Source organism: Pinus tabuliformis, chromosome 4_2 (genome assembly GCF_031772625.1).
Source record: "Pinus tabuliformis cultivar Carrire ecotype Pingquan chromosome 4_2, CPIR1, whole genome shotgun sequence".
In the NCBI taxonomy this organism is placed as follows: Eukaryota; Viridiplantae; Streptophyta; class Pinopsida; order Pinales; family Pinaceae; genus Pinus; species Pinus tabuliformis.
This window is the reverse complement of record NC_142304.1, coordinates 869,121,306-869,143,879: the sequence shown is the minus strand read 5'-3', so window position 1 is coordinate 869,143,879 and position 22,574 is coordinate 869,121,306. Positions and strand designations below refer to the sequence as shown.

The 22,574-nt window shown below is 40.5% G+C and overlaps 1 protein-coding gene across 1 annotated transcript in view; it reads right to left on the bottom strand.

Moving 5' to 3' along the window:
• The window catches only part of LOC149172416 (COP9 signalosome complex subunit 6-like), a 156,024-nt gene that overhangs the window by 29,516 nt on the left and 103,934 nt on the right, over positions 1-22,574 (bottom strand). The window contains exons 4-7 of the mRNA XM_089424319.1: positions 6,260-6,321; positions 6,074-6,152; positions 5,880-5,972; positions 5,583-5,683 (exon numbers count right to left, since the gene is read on the bottom strand). Coding sequence (XP_089280445.1) covers positions 5,583-5,683; positions 5,880-5,972; positions 6,074-6,152; positions 6,260-6,321 — 335 coding nt within the window. The remainder of the gene's footprint in view (positions 1-5,582; positions 5,684-5,879; positions 5,973-6,073; positions 6,153-6,259; positions 6,322-22,574) is intronic.

Below are 22,574 nucleotides of genomic sequence, written 5' to 3'. Positions count from 1 at the left end.
GAGTTGCCCAAACTCAATGGTAACAAAAAATGCAACATTGCGTCGCTGAATAAAACAGAAGAATACTTCCAGATTTATGACATCGACAATGTTGACGAAAAGATTAGGCACTCTTCCATGAAAATGGAAGGAGAAGCATATAATTGGTATACGTGGTGGAAGAAGACAATCACCATCAGTTGGAGAAAATATAAGGATGCATTCTTTAAAAGATTCCGAGGTGTAAAGGAAGAAGAGTTCTTTTCAACACTCATGAAATTATGACAAAAAGGAAATGTGGATGGGTAAACCCGAGAATGGAGACCTTAGCAACACGAGTACTTGGGTTATCAAAATCTCGTTTAATTCAATCATACATCTTCGGACTTAACTCATCTACGAGTAGAACTTGAGCTTCATGATATCACGTCAATAGAAGTAACAAGACAAAAAGCAAAAGCTGTTGAAAAGAAATTCAAACAGATATTGTGGTCAAAACCGGAAAAAGTATATTCGAGACGAAGAATGCCCCAGTCTGTGGATACGGATAATACAAGATATATTCCACCACATCATCGTGAAGGCGAAAAATCTAACGTAGAAATGCAAAGGATAAAAGAAGGAAAATGCAAACGTTGTGGCGAGAAGTGGGACCCTAAACATAAGTGTGCTAAAGGAAAAGAATCAAAGAACCTATATAACTCTGAAGCAACTAATGATTAAAACAGTGATGAATCAGACATAGAAGAAATAGAAGATGTCCCAGAATTAGATGATGGAAGTATTCCGCAAGTGTCACTATCAGCTATGACAGGTATATCGCAACCCCAGACTTTAAAATTAAAAGGACATATAAAGAAGAACAACGTAATGGTTCTCATCGACTCTGGTAGCACCCACAATTTTTTAGATGCAACCATGGCAAAGAGACTCAACATTTTCTCATTTCCCTTACCCAACATGAAGGTGATGGTAGCTGACAGTAAGAAGATTCAAAAAGGCAGGTTATTGGCTTATGGTGCGGTGTTTGATCTGAACCAAGGATGAACCATAGCGGTTGATGAAGAATAAGATCTAATGATGGATCGAGGAAGTAAAGCTTGAAATGAATTATTATTATGTGGTTTGATCATGTACAGGCTAGATCTGAATACTGACGCATGTGTTGTTCTGTAAATATTATGATCTGGGTATAACTGAAGTCCAGAATAGTTGCAGAATTATGAATTAATATTTGCAGATGTGTATGCTGGTTGGCTTTGATAAAAGCGCGTATACACGCAAGTTCAACACATGGAAGTAGCGTATACCTCATAAAGTATGTTTCAGTTGTTTCTGTTTGCTGTTACAGAGTTCTGGGTTTTGGTTATTGTATTCTGATGACAGTGTTCTGAATGATCAGATTGATTGTGATTTGACGATGGGTTGTCAAAATGATTGATTGATTCAGTTGTGGTTGATTCAGAAAGTGATGATTGAGTTTCAGTGATTGGTTGATGCAGATGTATTTGATGATTGAATTGCAGTTATGATGTTGTTGATGGATCCAGTCTGAAAATTTATGAAACGTGGTCCTTGGAGGAAGAAAGAAGGTCGTAGCCTTCTATAGGTCGCTGCCTACGTACTAGTAAACATATCGGCTAGTACAAGAGTTAGGGGGTTGTAGCTCCCTTCCAGTGGAAGCTGAAGAACGAGAAAAGGTTGTAACCTTCTGCAGGTAGAAGCCTGCGTATTGGTATAAGTCTGCACCTGTACAAGATTGTAAACAGATTTTCTTATTATTAAAAAAAGACAGAGACGATAGCAGCAGGTGGTTTTTACCCACATTGGGTTTCCACCTTATATCTTGGTATTCATGTGTCTTGCTTATGTGTGATGCTTTATTCTACTTTTACTGCACTGTCTAATAAATCTTTGATATACTGGTTAAAGTTCAATGCATGATAAATTGGGTAAATCAAAAGTTCTCTGCATATACTCTGGTTGCTTTAAGTACAGTCGCGTGTACACGCTAGTTCACTTAGCTGAAGTAGCGTATACAAATCTGTTTGGGAAATAAAATTATTGATCTGATAATACTATTCACCCCCCCTCTCAGTATTATTTCCAACATGGTTATGTCCATATTTATTTTCAGCATGTGTTGACAGTCCCATGCGTTTTAATCTGGAAATTTCACTTCCAGAATTCTATATGTTGAATGTATGTTTATGGGAAAAGGAATTTAACTGAATGGGAGTGATAAGGTGAAATTAAAACCAGGTTGGGATTGTAGGAAACTTTTTTTTAGTCGTCAAATTTCAACATGGTATCAGAGCTACAGACTGAAAATTGCAGTTTGAACAGCAAACAGTAGTTTGGAACAGCAAATAGTGGTTTGAACAACAAACTGATATTTAGGACAGCAAACTGATATTTTCGGACAAGAAGGTGAAATTTCACACAGACTGGACTTTTGGGACAGCAAAATGTGCTGGAAAGTTCTTTTCTCCATTTTCTTGGTTTTGTAAATTTTGGACAGCAGTCATAGCCATGTTCTTAAGGATAGAGGACAGACTAGATGGGATATCCAACTATGCCAGCTCCTTCTTTCACTTCTTCTCTTCCAGTTCTTATACTTCTTCAGTCACATGCGCTTCACTTCTTTCTTTTCTTTTCTTGTTGCCCTTCTTGAGTTTAGGACAATTCATTTTGAAGTGCCCATATTCATTACATTCATAACACTGAATCTTAGACATGTCAATTTTCTTTTGAAATCTTTTCCGAGGTTCAAATTTTCCAAACTTCCCTTTCCTCCTTGTCATAGAAGCATATGCTTGTGTTTGCTCATTTGGTCCAACGTCATTCTTTGCCTTTAATCTGGTTTCTTCAATCTTACATAATGTCCACAGATCACTGAATGGAGTGGCTTCCTTCTTTCTATATATGCTTGATACAAAGTTGCCCCATTCATTTGGTAGTGCATTGAGTACAAGAGTGGTCATATCTGGATCTGACATTGCTTCTCATAGCTCTTATAGTTGATCTCTTATTTGAGATACTTTTTATGAATATGAAGCTACCTCTTTTTCCTTTGATACTTTCATCTTGTATAGTTCAGTTATTAAAGATATTATTTTCCCTGCAGTACTCACAGAGAACAACTCCACCAAATTGTCATAGATTTCTTTTGATGTCTTCAATTTTGCTACGTAAGGAATGAAAGAATCCTTGATCGATTCAATGAATATCCTTTGAGCCATTACTTATTCTTTCATATACTTTGATAATGCTTGAGATTGTTCTTGAGGAGGTTTGGAGATTGAGCCCTTGACATATTCAATAACTTCATTCTCTATGAGAATTAAATCTATTATCTTCTTCCATGCAAGGTAGTTCGATGTCCCAACAAGTTTATTGTTCTCCTTGCAAAAAGTAGTCATTTGGTTTGTAGATTGAGACATGAAATATAAAGTACTTACTTGTCAAATGAAGATGCCTCCTTGACTAGATTATTCCTTGATGATGATGTCTTTTATGTGCTTTATAGGAAAGAATGATCTTCCTTCTTCAAAAATGGCAATGCTTCTTCTTCAAGATAAGGAGAGATGTTCTTCTTCCTTCAAAGATATTTGAGATATGCTATTTCCTTCAATATGAGGGAGACTACTTTAGATTATTTAGATGATGATGAATTGCTCTTCTAGCTTCCTTTAGATGATGATGCAGAATGTGTAGACTTCTCAAAATGCCTTAAATATGTAAAGTCCTTTCTTTCTTTGAGATGGAGGTAGGGTTCTTCAAGTCTTCTTTTCTTCTTCCAAGAGTTCTTCCTTCAAGATGATTTGATCCTTGTGATGTGATGGTTGGGTCTCCTTGATGCTCTTCTTGTCATTCGGCCCTTATGTATCCTTCTTCAATTGAATGATCTTTAAGCTGCTTCTTGTCACTTTACCTCTGATACCATGTTGAGAAATCAAGGGCATCTAGATTAGGGTGATTTATCTTTACTTTGATAACTCCTTGTGATGTTCTTTACTTCAACTTGTGGTATTTGTAATTAGCTTTTTCTATTGATTATTATAGTGTTCTCATCATCAAACACCTACCAAACTATGAAGATCAATAACACAAATGGACACAGGATATACGCTGCTAGCCAGGGCCAAAACCTCTCCTACAGAGGAAAACCCACAAGAAATCTTCTCTTCTTATAGAATCTTCAAATGATGAATTCCAAGACCTTTTAGACCCAAGATAAAGACCCCTCCAAGACCAAGTCAACCTTCTTTGTAGATGAGCTTCCTTCCCACAAAGTCAACACTAGTCAAACAACTTCAAACTTCAGATTTCAGCCTCTATTTCAGAATTTCAGCTACTGCTTCAGGTCTGCAACTTTTCAGCCTCTACTGCAGTTCTGGTTTTTCACACGTGAGTGATTTAGGGCAGAATAATGTCCTTTTGATCTCTTGCTTGGATTGCTTCTTTCTCCTTAGTAATTCGACTTGCCAGCTTGATCTTTTTGATACCAAACTTCGGCTCCTTTTAGATGACAGCAATTAGGTCCTTGCTATAACAAAGTTTGCCCTAATTTCTTCACATGTGTGGGATAATGTGGCCCAAAAACAGTCTTCAAAATTTTGATCTTTCTTCCTTTAGTTCTCCTCTTCTTCGCTAACCCTTTTGGTCTCTTTCTTGTCCTTGTGATTGAACTTCCTGGATGATCTTCAAATGAGGTTGAATACTATTGTATATACTATATATACACTTTTATGAAGCTCAAACAGCCCTAATGAGGGCGACTACATCTCTGTAGGCCGACTTGTCTTCTGCAGGCCGACTTCTCTTGTAGGCCGACTTGGTCTTGGAAGGAAACTTTTGACACTTTTGACTTACAATAAATTCTTTTGACTTGATACAAGGTTCCCAATAGGGTCTATTACATATTACAATGACTCTTTTGACTCTATGACAAACCCTAGAAGCACACAATGGGTGCTTTGACCTATAAATAAATTGACCTTGACCCTGCAACCCATGCTATAAAAATAAAAATAATAATTTTATTTTTCTCTTTCACATCAAATACATAAAAATCAATAGTACATAGAATATTATGAAAACCAAACCTAGTTACATATTTCAACAATATGTATTGCTGAATGATTAAATGCAATACACTAAATTGTTCTCAAATCTCTTGAATAACAACTGTGCTTCCAAAGTAATGCAGTAAGTTCTTGATTCAAGTTATGTTAATTTCTTTTGATTAGCTTCATACGCCAGAGGAGTCATCTCTCCTTCCATTTTATTCTATGATTTTCCAGGTTTCAAGAAGCTTCACAATTTCATTACTGAAAATGAAGCTGTTCCTATGTTTCTCATCGGCTGATAAGAAGGCATTCCTAGCATAGCCACCTAAAGTTCATCTTTTCAGTCTCAATGATGATTAACAACTATAAATTTTTGTGCTCAATGCCAAAATTGCAACAAGTAGCAAACACTTCCACTTATTGAACAGCTAGAAAGTCCAATTTCATCTCAGAAAGTGAAAAGAAAAATAGATGAACTATGATATTTTCTGCAGATGGACCTGGGGGGTAAAATTGTGAAAGGCAGCATACCATCAGAAAATCATCTTGAAACTTTGGGGATTCTATGGCAGGCAACCTTCTTAGAAGACTGGAAACTTGCCGAAGCAAAGAATTTTCATATGGAATTTCACCTGCACTTGGAAAGTCGATCAGTTAAAGATAGAAGCATGCTTAAACCTGCTATGAAGAAGCATAATTATCAATATAAATGAACAAAAACGTTGGTTGTCCAAAACAAGAAAAATAAGTTCATGTAAAATGAGAAAATAAAGGCCCCTCATAGAACGATTTCATAAGTCATTGAAAACAGAAATAGCGAAGTATCACCTCTTTGCATTGCTGACAAGAAATGATAAAGTACTCTAATACGGCTGTTAAGCATTTTTATGGCACTGTGAATTCCGGTTAGATGTGCAGCCACTGCAGTTAGAACACTCCAAACATAAGTTTGGCAATCAACAATCCATATCAATTTCAATGTCAAAATGGCACCCATCAAATCACTGCCTAATAGTACTCACATTGAGTAGCAGCTGAGCCTCCATCTGAGGGTTTTAGGTGTGCAACATGATCAACAGAAATCCGCTCTGCCTCCACAGTCTGCAGAACAATGAATTGTGACATCAGCACACAAAATAAGAGGAATAAGGGGACCTATTAAAAATCATTTATATCCATAATGCACCAGAATGGAGTACACATCATACCTCTATAGTGTAGTTTGACTTCACAAATATTAGTGATGGAACTCCCTCAATAATATGCAGTTCTGTACAACCAGACAGAGGAATTAGTCGGTATATTTAACCCCTGATGCAATCATCTAACAGCCCTTATGAACAGGCTAGAGAAGACAACTAGAAGAAAACAAAACCTGTAAAAGCCACTCTTGTTATCATTCATTTGTTGGACATCAAGAACAACGAAGGACAAAAGAAATTTTAGAAGGAAATGGGCCAATTAACAGCAAAAATTGGTAATCACTGGACCAATGACAAAATATAGGTACTTGGGTAGCCCTCTTCTTGCATAATGTCAATGTCACAGGGCTCACTGAATTTGCACCTTGAAGTTTGAAATTCAGCAAACCTCAAAAACATCTTCAAGTTTGGGTCAGTTTTGATAAAGTTTGGTTCGATTTTTCCATCTGCCTTATTTTACCTTACAGGGTCCGCTGTATTTTAGTTTTGGAGTTCAAATCTCTTCAAATTTTAAAGTTTCATTTAAATTTAAATTTAATTCACCGTATTAGTTGAGTTTGGGTCAGCAGACGTGCACGTGAAGGGTTTCTATGATAGCCGATAGAGTCATCTCTATCCAAAGCCTACCTCTATAATGAAAATGCATACAAGCATCCAGCATATGTTGTATGTTGTATGAGGGCCATTGCGCCTCCAAGAGCCAGCAATTGTACATAAAATGTGCTAAGAGACCATCGATGGAGCTGCACTCGCACAGAGAGGAATGAAATTTTGGCAGGTTAGGCAATACATTCTGTCTTAGATGCTTGCACTTTTGGATAGATACTAACCCAGAAACCATGCCAAAAGCATCACCCAGAATTTCCCTTAAGCCTACGGCAAACTGTCTGCTTCTAACTAACTCAGACTTGTCAGAGACCAATGTGCCAAAGAATAGATCCAAACAATACATCCTCCTTGCTTCTCTAAGTTGTGGTTACCCAAGAGATGAACGCACTCCTTTTTGGATAATGTCTAATGAGGATGAGGGATGCCAATATATATAATAATTTGCCCTTATGGAGGTGAAGCCGACCTTGACACTTGGAGACAAATTTGAATTTCAAATTTTCAATTTTCCCGCCTTAATAAGGTTATGTCTTGTGGAATTTCTTTTAAATAAATAAATATTTTTCCTTATCCAAATTCGGTGATCTTTAGGTCGATTTTGGTCCTCTCGAAAAGAGGAATTCAATGCCACAATTATCTTACCCAAAGGAGCTGTCCAAAGTGGAATTTGGCCCTAGTTGCCAATTTTACCCTCTCAACTAGGGAGTACGCCAGTACACGATGCGTCCATCAGTAGTGCTATGGTCCCTATCCACTTTCCCAACTCATTGGCCAGATGATAGGTACTTTCCTTGTGTCCCAGACTACATGGGTAGGATGATACTGAATCAATAGCATGGAAAGAATGTATCACATCCTGCTCACAGCCACACGTAGGGAAAGGATGAACCACATCCTATAGTCACACATCACAACCAACCACATCCTACGTATGAAAATCACCGAGTAGGGAAAGGATGAACCACGTCCTACAAACACAAGTTACAATCACCTATAGGGAAAGGATAAACCACATCCTACAAACACAAGTCACAGCAATCAATCGTAGGAAGGATCTTATTCATGGGGAAAGGATGAACCATGTCCCACCGACATGTCAGCCAACAATTGTAGGGAATGAGCATCCTACATGTGGGGAAAGGATGAACCACGTCCCATTGACATGTCAACAGATGCCTATATGCATCTCTCATTGGGGTATCCGCAAGAGAAGGTGAACCACTCATCCTGCTCATATGCCATAGGAGAAGGTGAACCATTCACCCTATGCATATGTCATCAACAGTAAGGGAAGGTGAAACACTCACCCTACATACATGTGTCCACAATCGTAGGGGAATGTGAACCACTCACCCTACACACATGTCAACCATCATGGAGTATCACAGGGGAAGGTGAACCACTCACCCTGTACACAGCACACCAATAGAGGAAGGTGAACCACTCACCCTATGGTCGCTCATAGCTCAATAAGTACCCCAAACCCCCAGGAGCTCCCAGAGCTCAATGTTCAATCTTAACCAAAGGTTCCCTCATATAGGGGATAAAGCCAGGCTTCTTTTTGAAAATTAATGATATTGCAGACCGAACCGTTAATGAAAGCTTCACAGCTCCACCCAACAGCATATAGAAGTATACACAACTTTCTACAAACCTACGGATTTACAGCAAAGATCTTAGCAGTACTTGGCAATCCTCTGCTTCTTGCATATCTTGATGAAGAAGATATTTAATTGTTCTTACCTCCTCTTGCGTAGGGAGATCACAAGCCTAAGCTTATCTTTTCAAAGAACAAAGTGTCCATCTAGCGGCCTGCTCATCATGAATTCTGACTACTTTGTACATATAAAGGTGCACCTTAAGAGATACAGCTCTAAGATGTGCTTTTACCATCAATCATATTGTCAGCCCTGCAATTTTCTGAGATGAACTATGAATCATGAGCAGTTGTCCATTGGAATCAAGGCTTATAACATCAATCGCTGTGAAGCTCCTTTGAATATAGAGAAGGTAACCATCTGATATAAATCCAGTGACTTTATTACTACCTCTTAAGATGATCATCTGGATTTCAATCACGATCATCCCTTGAGATTTACTATGCAGCTATGATTGTAGGAGAGTTGCAGTTCTTATTAAAGGAGCTGCAAGTTCAGTTTCAGGCAAATCATAGTAACTTCTTCTTAATCGGCAACCTTCAAAAGATAAGCTATCCAATTTAACATCTGTCTTGTTCACAACTTCGATTGTGAACAAGACCATAGCTACAGGATTGTGACGAAATTGTTCATAATGCTTGGACTGATATAAATGATGTCGATGTCATAGAGCTACATATAGAAGTTCTAGCTCTAGCTCTTCATCTTTCCTGGAAAGCTTTTCCTCCTTAAGAGATTCAGGTCAGTTTGACCTTGAATTATTATGCTCCCTCTCTATTGCTACAAGTTTATTGCAATCTTTACAAAGTTGTTATGCCACAACCATATATTCCTGGAACAATCACAAGTCATAATTTACTGGGATACTTCCTTTATCATGAACAATGTCTTTGATTCACTTGGTTGCAAGATTCATTGTCAGTAAGGTCTGACAATAGATCATTTAAGGAATATAGGCGTATTGTCTCACTGTTCATAAACATCACAGGAATATTATTCCAAGAAATTATTAACCTTTATCAAGGACTCTTGACATGAGTACAATTGATGGCCTCTATTATTTCTGGTGCTGATCAGATGCAGAATTTGAAGATTCCTTTTGCAAAGGAAAGTGAGAAATTTCACTGCCTTTCTCAAAATTTGGTAAGTCATCTTCCCAGTCCTTATACAAACTATCAAAACAGCATAGTGCTCTTCCCGTCTTCACAAAAACTCTTAATACCAAGTAAGCTATCTGAAGTTGTGCCTTGGAATTGTTGTGCACAAATTTATGGATAAAAACAACGTAAATCCAATGTTTTTAAAACCGGAACCGGTGACCGGACCGGTCCACCTAATGAACCGGTTTACCGACCGGAACCGGTCTAACCGGGACTGGTTTGGTCTAAACGAACCGGTTTTAAAAAAATACATTAAATAATTAATTTTTAATGAAACAAAACTATTTTTAAGATGTAAAACCATGATTCCAAGCCAATAGAGACAAAATATGCAAAGTTTGCTCATTTATATACCATGTAAAGGTGAATATATCAAAATGGCACCGAGTACAATACATATCATCGACAAAATAGCAAAATACATAAGAAATGAGGCTCTAAATGGCCTATAAAGTCCAAAAACAATGCTGCAAGCTATGAGGCCATTGGCCTACTACAAGTCTACAGTGTACACATGATCAATCATCAAGTCCATCACCACTACTAGACACAGGATCATCATCAGGAGCTACATAGACATCATCTGGTTCAGAGTCTGAGAATGCCTCAGCCTGATCTGCAACCTCAGTATCAATGCCACCAATGACAATAGAAGTGGACCTAATGGAAGCACGAGTTTGTCGACCTGCACGACTAGTGCCTTCCATTGGTTCCTTGCCTTTCCTTGATGCCGCTACTGATCCTGGTTCTGATGTCGCCACATCATCTGCCTCATCCCCCGCTAAAGCCATGTCGATATCAAAATCAGCCTCAAACACAGGATCTTCAGTCTCCTCCACCCATTCTGATGTTGGATCAATATCGTCCAACACAATGGGATCTAGATCATGTGATTTGCTCATCATTTGGTTCCTCCTCAGTCGAAGGTTGTATTGCACAAAAACAAGATCATTTAACCGTTTTTGTTCCAAACGGTTTCTCTTCTTTGTGTGTATGCGCTCAAAAACAGACCAATTGCGCTCACAACCTGAAGCACTGCAAGTTTGACTGAGGACTCTAATTGCAAACCTTTGCAATTGAGGACACTGGCCACCAAATGACTCCCACCAATGTGCTGCAAAGAAAAAGACATTAATTAGTAACTTAGTTTATAATTTGAATTGTAAAGAACGTAAACAATTTTAACTTGAAATGAAAAACAAAATGGAAATTGGAATTGCTTACCTGGTTGGTCCACATCTCTTGCCATCTTTGCCAAGTTTTTGCCAAAAGTACCACTAGCCATATTGAAAATAGTAAGCTGTCTATGTATTTCCAACTAGTCTACATGGCTAGGGACCATGCGCTCCAAGCAATCAATCAATCCAGCTCTGACCTCCCCATCATGCTGATCTCCTAGCCGATTTTTATAGTGATACCTTGGGTTCAAAAAATACCCGGCTGCATGTATAGGACGATGGAGTTGATTGTTCCATCTATTATCAATGATCTCCCATATACGGCCATATTTAGCTAACCTGTCCTTGTAAGCTGCCCGTATCTGCTCCTTTGCCTGATCCATAGCTTCATAAATGTATCCCATGGCCAATCTTTCCCCATCCACCAACCTTAGCACCTTAACAAGGGGCTCGGTAATTTTCACAAGCTCTACAGACCTTTTCCAAAAATAAGTGTCTAAAACTTTCTTTTTGGTGTCTTTTCCATCTGGTCTACAAGCCCACCGAGATTCAGACCATTCATCAGAGGAAAACATTTTCTGCAAGTTTTTATGTTGACCATTGAGACATTGCAACGTGAGGAAGTGAGTTGCAAATCTCGTAATTGCAGGCCTAACAAGCTCTTTGCCTCCAGTGTGTTTCCTCATTAGGTTCAATACCCATGAGTGGTTGTAAATGTATTTTGTAATGCACTTGGCATGCTCTACAGTGTTTTTTACCCACTCCACTTTGCCTATATCCTCAAGCATGAGGTCTATGCAATGTGCAGCACATGGAGTCCAAAATATGGTCTTATATTTGGCCTCAACCATCTTTCCAGCAAGAACATAGTTTGAGGCATTATCAGTGATGACCTGCACAACATGCTGCTCCCCAACTTCCTGAATAACGTTATCCAAAAGCTCAAATAGAAGGATTGCATCTTTTACCTTATCAGATGCATCAACTGATTTCAAAAACATGGTTCCTTGAGGGCAAGAAACAAGGAAATTAATGATAGTGTGGTTCTTTCCATCGGACCATCCATCTGACATAATGGAACAACCTGTTTTGAGCCATGAATCTTTAAAATCAACCAAATACTCATCAATGGAAGATATCTCTTTTTGCAAAAGAGCTCCCCTCAAGTCATGCATACTAGGGCCTTTGAAGCCCTTTCCTGCAGCTATAACAGAGTCCCACGTAGCTTGGTAATAAGGTGAGCGAGCAGCATTAAATGGGATACCTGAATCATACCACCATCTAGCAATGTATTGGTGAGAAGTTTCTTTGCATTGTCTTTTCCAATGTTGATTCAAAGTGGGTTGAGAACTTGGCTGGGAGGAAGTGGGATTAGATGAGGCAATGTTGGCAGAAGATGAGAAATAACTTTGGATGTTTGTTCTCTTTGTTCCTTTTGATGGTTGGCCAATAGAAGGATGAACATAGTGAAAGGGGTCATTGGTGGAAGGGATACAAGTGGAGTCTTGAATCTCATAATCATCATACCCACTCTCTTTCATGGCTTCAAATAATTCCCTCTTCCTTGCAATGTCATCTTGGATGGCCTTGTCCCTAGCCTTATCCTCATAAAAATTTTCAAGCTTGGAAATGTATTCTGCCCTAATAGGACCTAACAGTGCATTTGGTGCATCACATGGCTTTACTTGGCCTCTTATCCCAGCCAAGTGTTGTTCCAACCTAAGAATACCCCCACCTCCAATAGATTTATGGCATAATTTGCATATCATTTTACCATCAATTACATCACAATGAGCCCATGCCCTGTCCTTTCCTTTTGGAGCCATGTTTGCTTGAAATAATAACAATTTGCAAAGAAATCTGCCATTTAAAAAAAAAATTGCAGCTAAGCAAAATGGAAAACCAAAGATAAATGTAGGAAAACAAATGCATATGCAAGGCTCAAGCTACAAAATTTGATAGCATAGAGCTAGAGAGTTTATAGCATACATGATAGATCATAGAAGTGAGAAGTTTATAACACATAAAAAAAAAAAAATCATGGACAGCGGACTCAAATGAGGAATTATCAAGTGCAAATCCTTACCTGGAAATGCAAACTAGCTCCCTTAGCCTCCTCTTGAAAATGGCAACTCCACTGACAGCTACACACTATCTCCAAAATAGCTCCAACTCCAACTCCAAGATGACTACTTCAGCAAAAACTCCACACTCTCCAAGCTCACAAACAAACTCACAAACACTCCAAATCAGTTGTGTGAGACAAATGAGAGTGAGAGGGGTCTCTTATAGCTTGGAGAGGGTCTTTTTGGAGGGAAAACACCTTTACCTCCCCCTCAAAACCCCTAAACCACAAACCAAATCTACCTTTTTGCATGGTTCGGTGGGCATGCCAAAAACCGGCCGGTTTTCACCAGTTAGGGCCCAAAAAAGGCAAAATGCAAGGTATAACCGGGTTTTTTGGCCGGTTCGGACCGGCCAGCTTGCTAACCGGCCAGTTTGACCGGTCACCAGTTTTTCAAAACGGTTTTTAAAACACTCGGTAAATCAACAAAAGGGTTGTAAAATGGATAATTAACCAGAACATAAATTTGCCATTGATCATTAGATCCATAACAACTAAGAGTCAGATGAAAATCTCTGCCTTCAAATAATGATCCTCTTCGAGAGCGGGTTTGATTTGCCTTCTGTACCACAGTTCACAACTACGTTTGTGAACTTAGCAAAATAAACCCAAGAGAGAGAGAGGGCTGCAATCATATTACTGGTATTATAAGGAGTAAGAGCACTGTCACTGTTGGCATATTAAATAACTGATACACCAGGGGTCATTGCCATGTAGAGTTCCATCTCATACTGTTATCTAGGGTGTATATCAAAAATACTATCCAGACCATGCAGTGGCTGCGTGGTTATTACTACTGTCATACTTCAAATAAGGTCACTGTTTTGAAAATTCCCAATACCCATCCAATCTGCCAACATGTTAAAGGTTGCTTTCACTGTTCATACAAAACTGTAATACAGGCATTATCTTAGAGGTACTGCAATAAGAGCAAGATTTATATCTTAAACAAGACTGTAATTATTGAATCTGTTAGCCTCCTGTTGCAACAGGTGTTCGTTTTTCATGATTGACATTTTTACATGCCAAATATGTCATACTTTGCAGGCTGCAGTGTTCCATATTTTCACAAGATGCCATGAAAGTGTGCTAGTCTAAGTGCCACTGCTGCATTCCATTTTTGAAGATTTCTTTCAGTTAAGGGAAGGCCAAACAGTTTAATCTTGGCCTCCCTAGGTTTCAATTTCCTGTTTTAGAATATAGAGAATGATATCTGTCCAAACAGTTTAATCTTGGCAGATTTGTAGATAGGTAGAGAATCAAATGAGCCCAACTGCTTAATCTGGGCCCTTGGCAGAAATAAGTGTAGACTTAGATAGGAGAACAGAGAAAGGAAAAATTGTAAAACTGTGTCTGCAAGTTCAAGTGCACCCAAACCAAAAGAAGCAAAAAATGTTAGGTAAGTAGGCTGGGTAGGTACTTTTTGTGGTTGCAGAATCAAGCCATGTGATCCATTTCCTATTTTTAAGTGTTACATCTATTCAGGTCACATATGTCAGGCATTTTATATAAAGGAGCTCAAGCGAGGCATGTCTAACCCCCCATTCTTTTGATTCCCCCAAATCACTCACTAACATCCCATTGAGGACCTTGGGATCTACCCAACAGTCCCGTCATCTTTGCATTTTGTGAAAAACTAAGTCAATTTTGGGCTTTCCTTGATGTACAGAAGCCACATTCCTTGTGTAAAAATCATTTCTTCACATTTTCATCCACTCCCCATATCTAAGTTCAGTTCACAAACTTAGGCTCTCCCCCACACTTCATCTCACAAATTCATATTAATTCCTAACTATACTATTTAACTCCCTACATCATTTCCCCTTCCCTTACTAAAAAGCACTATATAACTCCCCTATGTATATATTCCCATCCCTTGGCATTATAGCCATATTTATCAAAGTCTTGAAAATGTTGAATTCATCCGGAACCCAGCATTAGCCTTCCGTGTCTTGGGATTAGCCTAACATTTGATTAGGCTAATAACCTTCTTCATTCACCCCTTTACCCCTCAAAACCTTCTATCTTTCCCCTCCGCAATCATTTCTCAAAAATTAATGTTTATAAGTTTTATTAAACATTATTTAAAGCATTTACCCCGCCCGAACCTTATATAAAGAACCCCAAAACCCACTTTCCTAAGTTCAAACACCCCCCGCCACATCGCATTTTTCATTAAATATTTGGGCGGGCCCCATCCTTTAACCACCCGCCAGATAACCGTCCCGACAGCCCTCCGATCTGCCCCCTCCCCATCCGACGGCTCCCGCCGATTTCGGAGCGCCCCCTACGTCCGGACGTTAGCCTCCAATATTGCAGTGGTTTTCTCCCCGTACAGGAGGACGCGCGTCCGCTTTCTATTTGCGTCCGAGCCGCTCTGACAGAAACTGCCCCCGTACCAAAGGCGGTCCGACGAAAACCATAAACCGCCTATTCCCCCCTTGACGATTGCCCCAGGACCTCGCCACATCATCTACACACGTCGTCCTCCTGCCGAGTCACCCTTGCCACGTCACTGCCACCATCTCCCTGCCACGTCATCCATCGTACATGCTGATGTCATCTCGCTGACGTCATCCGCCGTACCAGGTCTCGCCCGCTTACGTCATGCTAATGTCATCATCAATTTTTGAGGCAAAAGGCGAAAATCATGCTTAGGAAAGCCCGGAATCAGTTTCTGAGGCAGTTTTTCATGCGCGATTAGCGCTTAGCGCCTACGGGAAATGAGCCGAAGTGGAAAACCCCTCATCGCACAACCCCCAGCAAGCCCAAAAGGTGCTGAATGACCCGTTTTTCTCTGCGAAGCATGCAGAAAGGATCAGAAGACAGTTCTAAAAGAAACTGAGGGCCAAACAACGGCCATTAATTTATGATTTGACCCACAGCGAAAGGAGAGAAGCAACCCAATTCAATTGTCAAAGAGTATCAGAGGAGAGATGAAGCAGTGAAGTGTACCAGTTAAATTGTTTAATGGAAACCTTCAGTTCCCAAAGCAGGTTACATTGAATGGCAGCCAGCAAAGTCAAATCAATTTGTGCAAACCCATCCCAGCTCTCAAATCACAGTTAAAGCATTTAAAGCCACCGAACTACAATGGAGCAGAAGCCCATGCACAGTTATTACAGAAACACTGCACCAAGCCACCGAGGACAACACATTTACTCAGTTTTGATACGGCTGCCCTCAGCGCAGCTCAAGATATTTTCTTACATTTATTTCTGGATAGGATTAGGTTAAAAGTACTCATTTCTCAGACCTTTTTAGGTCAGGTTGTAATAAAGGCAATTAGGAGAGTTTTCCCTATATATACCACCCTCTGTATTGTTTTAAGGGTTGGTCGATTGATAATTCTCACTAGAGACTCGCACTGTATACCTGAGACTGTTTCTGTAATCAAAGATTGCTAAAAGCCTGGAGAAGACACTGTCTGATGTGTTGTTAATGATTTCTAGAGACTGAAAGATGGAATCCCTGCGCTGCAGCATGAAACAGTAAGTGCATCTTACCTCTGTTCATTGTTTACCACTATCTAAATAGCAGAAAGAAAGATTAGCCTAGAACTTGTTTAAATACACTCTATGCTCAATTTCTGTTGTTCCTTTATGTTTTCATCTGAATGAATTGGTAATGAATATGAATTCCTTCTGGCTCATATTTACTCTAATTCACCTGTGTTTGCCAGTTATCTAGGGATTCTTTACTGCCCCTAGGTAGGGCTCCGTTGTTTCCCTCTGTTAAGTTGATCGAGAGATTCTTAACTGCCTCTCATTACTTAGCATTCACTCTATCCTTTAAACCTGAAACATTGTTTCATGCGCAGTTACCTTGCTCCATACCTCTCTTGTGACCAAGAAAACGCACCAGCAGTCCTACTCTTTGACTCCATGCCCAATGGTTTGAAATTTTCACACTATACCTGCCTCTTTACCTGAAAACATCAATCTTCCCACCAAAATCAAAACAAAAACTCCCGAATTCAATAGCTAGCCTAAAATCCTTTCAAATAAAGCTAAATCATAAAAAGAGAGCCCTCTCTGATTGCAGGTGGGCTAGAACCTGTAGTCCAAAGTTGGTCTGTGGTTACCTCGGCCGTATCCCCTTATGACAACCTGAGGGACAACCTGAGTGCTAACAGAATCATAAGCAAAGTTGTCATCACTTGACATCACATATCTCACTACCTTCATACCCGTTGATTTGGTGTAGCATCGGATGTGTTCTAGCCACGAAAATTGGTGGAGAGGCTAAAGCACATGAGATCTCCAATACCCAGAAATGGTTTGGACAAAATCTAACAAGTTTGGGAGATATTAAAATAATTAATATTTTTAATGGAGTCCCTAAGTCTAAACTTAGGGAAAATAAAATATTGATGTGAATTAATATACAACTAAGTTAGAATGGTCCAAAAGTCATGGATCAAGCTAGATCTAATATTAGTCGTTGATTAGGGACTTAATCTCGGCCGTTGAATTGTCAACGAAAAAGTATAAGAGGAGGCTTGAGAGTCACTTGTAAAACACACCGAGTTGATCAAGAATTAGATTTTCTGGGGCAGGGCTTGTTGAAGAAACCGAAGGAGTGATCAAAGTTGCAGCTGAGGGGCAGTGAATACAGAAGCAAAGAGGCAGAGAGGGTACCGAGAGCATCAACGCAGAAGCAAAGAGAGAGGGATGCAGAGCCATCTAGAGGCCACGCAGAGCCAGCCAGAAGCCACGCAGAGCCAGCTAGGAGTTGGTCAGTGCCTGAGGAGAGCCAGCGTGGGTGACGCAGAGGCTCCAGAGGCCGACGCAGGGCTAGTTGGGCTAACGTTGGGCCAGAGAGGCCGACGCTGTCCCTAGAGGCAAACACTGGAGATTTTGTGGGGCAGATTGGAGCTGAGAGTTGTGGGATTGTTCATCCGGTGTTTTTAGCTGGAATATCTGTCTCTGACTAAGAGATACTACTACCGAGAGCATTCTCTGTTGGGTGAGCCATTTCTGGCACCCAGATTGTATTCTAAAACTGCTTAATAATAAAACCCATAGATAGTTGCGTCGGTTTTCCCGCATTGGGTTTTTTCGGGAACATTAGTCCAAAAATAACAGTGTCACTTGTGTTCTGTTTTTTCCTTCAATTGATGATCTGTATGTGTTGAACATGTACATGTATTTATTTTCAATATTTACATGGTAAATAACTTGTTAATTAATAGAACAAGGAGGAAGAAATAAATCAGAAAGTACATGAAGGATTTCTAACAGTTAGACTTAGAAATTCCAACATGGTATTAGAGCGTGGTTGCAGATCACAAGAGAACTGAGGTCATCAGCCGAGCAGAGCAGCGACAGCAAAAACAGCTGTCCCGAGTGACAAAAGTTGTTCCTAGCAAAAAAGCAGCAAGGAAGGTGTGACGCAGTGCCTACGTCATCAAGTTTGAGCCAGGAGAAGGATCAGTGCAATGGCAGAAAGAAATAGCCTAACCTACACAGTGCCCGGTCATCTTTCTCAGTCAGGAAGGATTGACACCCGTGGCCAGGAGGTGTGGATTTTGCTGGTGCCGGGATTGTGCAGAGTCTAGAGGCTCTAACCTTCAGTTTGTTGGGGCATAGGAGGCTGTGGAGAAGTTGCGGAGTGAAGTTGGTGGGGTACTGTGGTCAGAACAATACCTAACAGGGCAAGACCAAGGAGGAGGGAGTTGCTACCGAGGATTTCTAGCCAAGAAATCCGGATCAGTGGTGCAACTGCACTAACAATCAGAGTGGGGGCATCTCGACATTGGCAGAGGGGTTTCCACGAGGGAAATCAAGGCTCAAAGGGAGTCACACCAAGAACTTCCAAGAGGGAAGTAGAGAGACTCGAAAGAGTCGAAAAAGGAGCAGCGAGATGGCAGTGAATGGGGTAAGAGATCAGGATAGACTGGACGGAGCCTCAAACTTCGTAGTCTGGAAGGCCAGGATCTTATCCATTCTAGACAAGAATCGTCTGAAGGACTTCGTCTTGAAAACGATAGCGATCCCAGTTGACCTGACTGAGAACGATAAGTACGAGGAGGCAATGGCGAGGGCCAATAGCATCATCCTTGACAGGGTCAAGGACCATGTAGTACCACATATTGCCGAAAAGGACACGAGCAAATGCGATGTGGGAGGCCCTGGCGAAATTGTATCAGCATACTTCCGTGCAGAAGAAGATGCTACGAGAAAATCAGTTGCGCTCATTTCAAATGCAGAAAGGAGAACTGATCGACATCTTCCTCGGTCGATTGAAGGAGATCCGGGATCAACTGACTTCCATAGGGGCCACATCAGATGAGGAATTAACGGTGAGGACCGTATTGAACGCAGTCTCAGAGGAATGGGAGGTATTTGTCCAGAGCATACTAGACAGATCGACCCTTCCAGATTGGGAGGAACTGTGGGCAGCTCTTTGTCAAGAAGAGATCAGAAGGCTAACCAAGGTAGGAAGCAACAGCAAGGGGGTCAGAATCAAGGAGGAGGAAGAGGAGGATGTTGCCCTAACATGTGAGGGAAAGCAGGAGAAGCAAAAGAAGGACCTCTCCAAGGTCAAATGCTTCCACTGTGGGGAACTGGGTCATTATGCGAGCCAGTGTCCGAGGAAGAAAAGCAAGGGAGAGGCTTCTGAGACCAAGGTTGCACCAGCAAGGGCAGAGAAAGAAATGGAGACATATGATGACTGTACCATGAGTGCTCATGCACCTCGTGAGAGGAAATGGGAGGACATCGAGCTGTAGTCAGACAGACTACAAGCAATGAGGGGCAGGATCCTCGAGGTACCCAACCTCTTGGATTATACCTTGCTACGGGAGCCCCGAAGAGGAGTAGCAAAACTGACGAAGATGTCAGAGTTGGGAGATCAGTTACTTACTTCTCAGTAACTGAGTTGCAGTGAAGCAGTTAGCAGTGGTAGTACTATGGGCAGCATGATGAGAGGGATTGCAGTGCAAATGCAACAGTGGCAGTGGCAGGGCCATGGGCAGCAGCATGGATGCAGAGGAAGTTGTTGTACAGATGCAGCAGTGGCAGTGGCAAGGCCATGGGTAGCAGTACATAATACAACAGTGCAGAGGATGTTGGCCAGCAGACCTAGCATCAGCACAAGGACGGATGCCAGATGATCAGGGTGATGCTGAGTGAGGAGTATTACTAGAGCACAGTCCTCGCTAAGAGGAAGTGTTGATTTGAGGTAGCATCGGATGTGCTCTAGCCACGAAAATTGGCAGAAAGGCTAAAGCACATGAGATCTCCAATACCCAAAAATGGTTTGGGCAGAATCTAACCAGTTTAGGAGATATTAAAATAATTAATATTTTTAGTGGAGTCCCTAAGTCTAAACTTAGGGAAAATAAAAATATTAATGTGAATTAATATAAAACTGAGTTAGAATGGTCCAAAAGTCATGGATCAAGCCAGATCTAATCTTAGCCGTTGATTAGGGACTTAATCTCAGCCGTTGAATTGTCAATGAGAAAAGTATAAGAGGACGCTTGAGGGTCACTTGGAGAACACACCAAGTTGATCAAGAATTCGATTTTCTGGGGCAGGGCTTGTTGAGGAAATTGAAGGAGTGATCAGAGTTGCAGCTGAGGGGCGGTGAATACAAAAGCAGAGAGGCAAAGAGGGTACCGGGAGCATCAGCGCAGAAGCCAAGAAAGAGGGATGCAGAGCCAGCTAGAGGCCACGCAGAGCCAGCCAGAAGCCACTCAGAGGCAGACAGGAGTTTGCAATGCTTGAGGAGAGCCAGCTTGGGTGACGCAAAGCCTCCAAAGGCTGACACAGAGCTAGTTGGGCTGACGCTGGGCCAGAGAGGCTGACGCAGTCCATAGAGGCAAACGCTGGAGATTTCGTGGGGCAAATTGGAGCTGAGAGTTGTGGGATTGTTCATCCAGGGTTTTTAGCTAGAATATTTGTCTCTGATTGAGAGGTGCTACTGCCAAGAGCATTCTCTGTTGGGTGAGCCATTTCTGGCACCCAAATTGTTTTCTGAAACTGCTTAATAATAAAACCCTCAGATAGTTGCACCGGTTTTCCCGCTTTGGGTTTTTACGAGGACATTAGTCCAAAAATAACGGTGTCACTTGTGTTCTTGTTTTTTCCTTCAGTTGATAACCTGTATGTGATGAGCATGTACTTGTATTTATTTTTAGTATTTACATGGTAAATAACTTGTTAATTAACAGAACAAGTAGGAAGAAATAAATCAGAAAGTACATGAAGGATTTCTAGTAGTTAGACTAAGAAATTCCAACAATACCTTCATATAAGGGCAAAGACAGCTATTAGGTTATCCTAACTGGTAAGGAAATTAGGATTCTTCTTTAACGAACAACCTTATGCTAAGATATATATAAGATCATATTGATGTTGCAAGTTACCCAACTACCATAGGGATAATATACAACCTACTGCAGTGACATGCGACTCATGGTGAAGTGGTATGCCTCACAGTAAATAAATACGATCAGCAGCGTAGAGTTGTCACATATAGTAAAGAGATATGCACATAAAGGAGATATGACCCATTGTGAATAGATGCGACTTGCTGGGAAGAAATATGATGCCAATGTCACTGTAGATATATGAAATCAGAACAGCCAATATATGTCATTGTATCCACATAGGCACATCATCGTAATCGCTGATATATGAATGAAATAAACCACTGACCACTTCATAGATTAGACTCAAATCACAATCCCAAACATGAGCCATGACACTTGCAATGTGGTTTTACTAAGTTTGCTTCGATCCCCAATACTTCAAGTTCGATGATGTTTCTGAAAATCAGGAACATGCCAGCCATCATAATAATTAAAATAGCTAATCCTCTCATATACGTCCAGTCAGTTGCACCATGTGTGGCAATCTGCACTGCATTACCCATATGATTTTCAAGTTGGTTGCTCGAGATCAAACGTCTTTTGGATGTATATAGATCACAAAATATTCCTCTACAAAAACAACAGAGGTGCCAGCAACGAATAAGGGTTTGAAAGGTGCCCAATACTGCATACAGATGGAAGTACTACTGTCTGGAATTCATTATGAGGGCTCTGACTTCATCGTTTCATTTGAGCGATTCTCATTTCCGTCCCCTTAAGAAGAGGAGGTGCATGTGGATGGGCGAAACCTTCAGGTGAAGCAAAAATCCTCTTTCTCTTCTGAATCTTATTCTTCTGAATATTGCTTTTCTGGATCATGTTCTTCTTACAGTGATGTCTATCCTTTTATTCCATCTTGGGCTTGTCTTAACTTGGCTCTGATATCATGTTAATTTGAGTTAACCTGTTCTTTGCTTAAGACAATTACTTCATTAGCCCATAATTAGCTTCATTAATCCATTAGTAATCACATTCACCCTTAATATGACAGTAACTGATGAAAGAACATTAATGCTAAATGCAGAAGACAAGCCAAGAACACAAGGATATGGCACAAGCCAGGGAAAAACCCCATGATGAGGAAAGCCCTTGAACAATTCTTCTTATTATTCTCATCAAATGTTCGGCAGAGAGAGAGAGAGAGAGTACAATAAGGAGTCTAGATTGACTTGCCAATACCACTGTCCAAGTACAAAAGAGATAGCCCAGAC